The sequence below is a fragment of the Acyrthosiphon pisum genome, chromosome A2 (assembly GCF_005508785.2).
Source record: "Acyrthosiphon pisum isolate AL4f chromosome A2, pea_aphid_22Mar2018_4r6ur, whole genome shotgun sequence".
NCBI classification, from domain to species: domain Eukaryota; kingdom Metazoa; phylum Arthropoda; class Insecta; order Hemiptera; family Aphididae; genus Acyrthosiphon; species Acyrthosiphon pisum.
The window spans coordinates 52,772,475-52,778,339 of NC_042495.1; the positions used below are offsets into that span (position 1 = coordinate 52,772,475).

Consider the following 5,865-nt stretch of genomic DNA (forward strand, 5'->3'; position numbering starts at 1 on the left):
TCGTCGAAATTTACATATGTTTCAAAAAAAAAAAGTCGGAAATTGTGGTTTACACTATTGAATTGATATTGCACCGTTCACAGTTGTAATAATAAATATATTCCGCGTCGTTTTACATTGAAGAAAAAAAAACTCTAGATTCTATTTTTCGTTGTAAAAACTATAAGTACCATAATATTAAGAGTTACCGTCTCAAGGCGTTTAGAATGGAACCATGAAAGCCGGGGTACCTGTATTCATATCGCCGCGCGCCGCGTGACTCGAAGGGTGTACCGTAATATTTTCGGTCGGAAAAAATATCCTTGAATATCAAACCTTTTATTACATCAAAAATATAACTAAATAATATATTATAATTATTAGCTTTTACTACAATCCTTTACACAGATACTACTATCCCCGCTTACTTATTATTATCCATAGGATATTAATCTTGTTTTTGATAAAATGATTTTACTAACACAGGGCGTGCTCGAGAAAATCCTAAGACGCAATTAGTAGGCGTACCTACTATATCTTTTTATTTAAGACGCAACTAGTACGCTGAAATTTTACTTTATTAATTATTTTAAGAGGACGCTACACTCGCATTTGTCTCCGTCATACAAGTGCGTAATATAGCAAATTTACGCTAAGCAGTTCACATTTAGCTTCATTACCTTAAAAATTAGATTGAATCTTTTATGAAACTTAATGGTAAGAACATTATCTGTGTTTGTATACCTACTGGATTTATACGATAATTCAGTTTTTAAGTGAGTTATGAACATTTGTAATTTGCACTATATTATATATTTATATAGCAATATAGGTACGCTAAATACGCAAAGCTTGTAAAAAAATTGACGGGATTTTATTCACTATATTCACTCGATTTCTCATATAGGTAGGTAGCGATTTTCTTATTTTGTTGTAATTCTAAAACGAATAACTGTATACTCTATTCCAAAATAAGTGACACCAGATTTACGTAGCAACACTGCAGGTTTGCCCGTAGCCGCCTGGTGTCTTGTCTTTTAAAACAGTATTTTAAAAAATTCACCATATACCTATATGTTTATTTTATCAATTCCTATACTTGATAAATTTTTTAAAATATTTTGACTCATCTTGAGCTATTTACGGAAATTTCCATTATAATGCCTACCTATATTATCCAATTAACAACTGTTTAGCTGTAACTTGATAATATATTATATTTTTATTAAATAAAACACAATATTATTATTGAAGAAACTATTTCTTATATACATATAGAAATGTACAAAATAAATATTGAATATAAATTTTATATAAATTTGATATATAAAATTACACGTTCTATAATAAATTACATTATCTAATACATAAACCATGGTCCGTGTGATGTGGCCTCATGCTTTACGTTTATTGACGTTCAACCATATACCGCCTTTCGGACACGACAGGAATGACGCTGGTTCGAATTCGATGCGTGTACAGGATTTGTCGCTCAGCGTCACTAAGTATCTGTGAAGGAACTGGGCCAATGCCAGTTTCATTTCTAACATGGCGAAACGCATACCTGTCGAAAAAAATAAATACAACTTACCGGAATTCTAATTTTGGGGTTCAGTGTATTTGGGGCAGCATTTGGGTATATACAAGTTTTCTTATAAATATTATATAATATATATTTATTTATTATAATCGATGATCTACTGACATACCTATAACCTACACGTGACTTAGGAATCTATTAATATTCTATTTCTATGTTCCAAAGTAGGTATAGTGTGTACAGTGTACTGTAAGATGTATAGGTACTGTATAATATAGCCTATACCATTTTATCGAGAGGGGGACACGATAGCCTAATTTAAGTGATTAATATAGTTAGAAAAATAATAATAACAATAATAAATTATAGTATGATTGTAATTTGTAGGTATTAGTTTTGATTCTGAATAAAAAATGACTTTTAAAACCTACTAATTTTACAGTAACGTGTTTTATGTTATTTTAAATAGGTAATAAAATATTTGTGTTTGTAAATACGCACCAATCTTCAGTTATTGTTCGAGGGTGTTATTTTGATAGAAAATTGCAATTAGTTTAGGGGATCAAAAGTAAAATATCCCTAGACCCTAGTGGCCTAGTACTGTAGTACATATCAAAAAATCAGGAAAAGCTAAAAAAAAATACGGGTGATAACCAGTTTCCTACAAAACAATTTAGTTATTTAACTATTTTGCTGTAGGTAATTTAAAAACGAATAACCCATAGGTATTTTCAATGAATATTTTGATTAGTATTTTCTTGAAATGACTAATTTTCAAAATATTTTATTGGCTCTATTTTTAAGATATTTATCGACATTTTTAGTTTTTTTTCTGTTTGTCTTGATTGATTGTTAAAATCACGAGAATTTGTAAATTATTTTGCGTTATTCTGTAGTTGGAAATTCATAACATTTTTAGATTTATAATATCTCGGGCTGGAAAATTGAATACCTATAGGTACAAGATTCGTCATAGCCCATAGGTATCTAAGGGTTTTTCTTTTTAATCAATTTAGGGAAGTACTAATAGATATACCTATACTATTGATTTGACCAATCAGTAAAATTGACTAATTTTAAAAACGTACCTATGCATATGCGCGGGCCATCGCCGAACGGCAGAAAAACTCCGGAAGGTCTCCCGTTGTCGCCACCGCCGCCATCGCCGTCTTTGGCGAACCGGTCCGGGTTAAACGTGTCTGGTTCCGGATAGTACTGCGGGTCGTGGTGTATCGCGTAGACTGGTATCAAAACGGCCGTGCCCACGTCCAGGTCCAAGTCTGTGCCGGGCACCCTGAACTGTTTGGTGCACACTCGGGCTAAGGCCTGTACCGGTGGATATTTCCTCATCGTTTCTGCAGTGGGTGGTGGGTACCGTTGGCGCATATCGTGTCGCGTCGAAGGCGTACGTGCGTATCAGCGAGGCATTATTGATACGATGTTTGTGCCGGGGCGACCGAAAAACCAACAAAAACACACGAACAATTACACAAACATCGACGATTTATATTATGTTCGTAATAAAATTGTTATTGTTGTCGCATTATATACAGTGTTCGGACTTAACTAGATAAATTGATCTAGATGAATATCTAGATAATTATTTGTTCATCTTTTATCTTATCTAGATAAATAGTTATAAGGTATCTAAACGTTCAGATTTTAAAACAAAGCTTATGGTTTATAAATAATGTAATTATTCTTATTTATATCATTATTATTATTATGTTCCTAGTGCCCAACTAAAATATACCAAAATTTATAACCATTTAAAAAATAATTATATCTTTTTTTTTTACCTAGATAAATATGAGTTAAGTTATCTTTTATCTCTATCTAGATACACTTGAGTTGCATTATCTTTATCCTTATCTAGATAAAAAAATACTTATCTAATCCGAACACTGATTATATATAGGTAGGTATCGTGCGCAATAGGATCATAGTATAGGTATATGTATATGGTTTTTTATTTGTTGTTGGGCGTGCAAAGCCAGACTTATTACTCAAATCTAGAGAATACGTTCTGGCAGTGGATTCAATTTCGGAGGGGAGGGGATCTAATAACGCCAGTGCATCCGGGTTACCTCTAAATAGCGGACAACATTTTAGAGACCAAGAGTCTCCGGTATTTAGAGGTTTCCCTGTAATACTACCCATATTATATTCTGTCTTATATAAAAAGTAACCTGAGACGGTGACCGATTTTCGGCCGGTTCGGTGAGACCACAACTCTCGATTAAATAATAATTAATAAGTTTTCGTCGTCAGCTTTGATTTCCGCCGATCGTCTGTGGCCTCAAAATTACTTAACCGTTAGTCTTAAAAAAAAGCAAGCTAAGTGGCTGTTTAAATAATAAAATGACGATCTCAGCGTATTCGACTCGGCGCGCCCACACCCATTTCCACTGCCTGCTGCTATGCGCAGAAGCCAAATAGGTATTTAAATAATACAAAAAACCTAATAAGTCCAATGGCAGTGTACATACAATAATATACGCTTATTCAAATTTGCTTATTGTTCCTATACGAACAGATTGTAAGCATCTTGTAGACAAAAATAAAATCAAAAATATGACGTGCACACATTAAAGCCGTCTGGGTCTGTCCGATCCGCGATCGTGCTATACTTATTATAGTTATTACCTACTTAATAGTATTGCAGTACATAATATTTGAATATTACAACTTAGGTTATAGGTATATATGCACCGCGCGCGCCGCTTGCGATAAACGACGGTCGAGCGCAATGCGAATACTTGCCTTTCAGACATTGTTCTAAATAGTTCATCGACGAGATTGCTTCATAAGAGAACGGAAGTCCATACATATTGGCTGTCTCGTTGATTTCGTCGTACACCCTGTTTTGAATGTCCTGGTTGACGGCCATCTCGTGCAAGCAAAAACTCAGAGTCGTGGACGACGTCTCGAAGCCAGCCAGGAAGAACACGAACACCTTTGAAATCCAAGTTTATGTATGTATGTATGTACAGTATGATAACATCACAGGCGGAGATTTAGTTACATTTTAAGAAAGGATTAATAACTGTTTAAATTAGACTTAGCATTTAGATAATTGTTAATAAAATTCACATAACCTCCTATCCCCCATATTAATGTTTTAAATATGTTATCTTCATCTTGAATATTATACTTATTGTGCAAGCATATATCTATTAAATGCCAACAATTAGTAGTAAATAATATTTTTGGTATAATGATATAAGGAGGTATATATTTTTCAAAAAAGTACTAAACTAAAATGTTTTTAACTGATATTATAACAACTATAATGAGAAACCTTACTGTGGGCGCTGTATTACATATAATATGGGTATATTATGTATTTACTTGAGCGGCGATCAACTCTTCGGTCAGTTCAATCGATTTAATCGCGTTTTCTTGGTTGTGATTTTGGTTTTTAATCTCAAGCAACAGCTGTATGAAGTCGTTTCGACGCACTCGGTTGGTGTTCCGGAAGTCGATTGTCTGTTTTACGATGCCCATGAAGAACTGTTGCACTTCGGCCGGGAACGTACGGAGTTTCAACGCCTTGAAAAGTTTCGGGAAGAACACTCGGACCATTTTGGCCAACGCTAAAGATGCGGACGAATTGAGCACTGCACATCCCATCCGTCTGAATTCGGATTGCGAGTCTTTCAGCGAATTGCATTCCAGTCCAAACGCGCATGTGCCAATCACGTCTGTAGTGAATTTGGCTGTTAGGTCACGAATTTCGAATTCCGTCTTTCCAGACTCGATGGTTGCCTGCAGAACGTAACACAGACCGTAGTATATTATAATATTGGGATTTACAATTCAGTGGTATACGCTCATAGATTGAAATACGTGAATAACGATTGGATTGAATAATTATGTAGTATTAAGTACCTACCGGGAGATGGGATTATTGCTGTTATACGTTTTAGTTTTTATAAGTATACACATAAACTCCACACAAACATATTATTATATCTATCTATACATTTTAAATTTAACAGATTCTCATAAGATCCATACGAAATAATAGATAGGAGAACAGGAAAGTATATGAAACCATATAGTGCAATATTATTATATTAAGCAGTTCAAGAAGTTCTCCCGATTACATGATGAAGACTATATTATATTCAACGATTTGGGAAATTATGTAGAGTCTAATACAACATTTATGTGAAAATCAGTCTAATAAAACCAACGATATAAAAAAAACTCATATATTATTAAAATAGTTCAATGACCATGATGAGAATGTGTATATCAATTTTTTGTGTGAAGATGATACGGTTGAAAATACCTTATGCTGCACGAGCGAGGAAGGCACCCAGGATGCTGTAGCTGTAGTA

The 5,865-nt window shown here is 34.0% G+C and overlaps 1 protein-coding gene across 3 annotated transcripts in view; it reads right to left on the reverse strand.

Annotated features, from left to right (window-relative positions):
• Positions 1-1,170: 1,170 nt before the first annotated feature.
• LOC100162594 (probable cytochrome P450 6a14) overlaps positions 1,171-5,865 on the reverse strand; it is a 22,133-nt gene continuing 17,438 nt past the window's right edge. For all 3 annotated transcript variants that reach the window (XM_001944564.5, XM_029489005.1, XM_016801629.2), the window contains 4 exons: positions 4,871-5,287; positions 4,283-4,475; positions 2,608-2,874; positions 1,171-1,543 (listed from right to left, as the gene is read on the reverse strand). In XM_001944564.5, the coding sequence (XP_001944599.2) occupies positions 1,374-1,543; positions 2,608-2,874; positions 4,283-4,475; positions 4,871-5,287 (1,047 nt within the window). In that variant the 3' untranslated portion in view covers positions 1,171-1,373. The remainder of the gene's footprint in view (positions 1,544-2,607; positions 2,875-4,282; positions 4,476-4,870; positions 5,288-5,865) is intronic.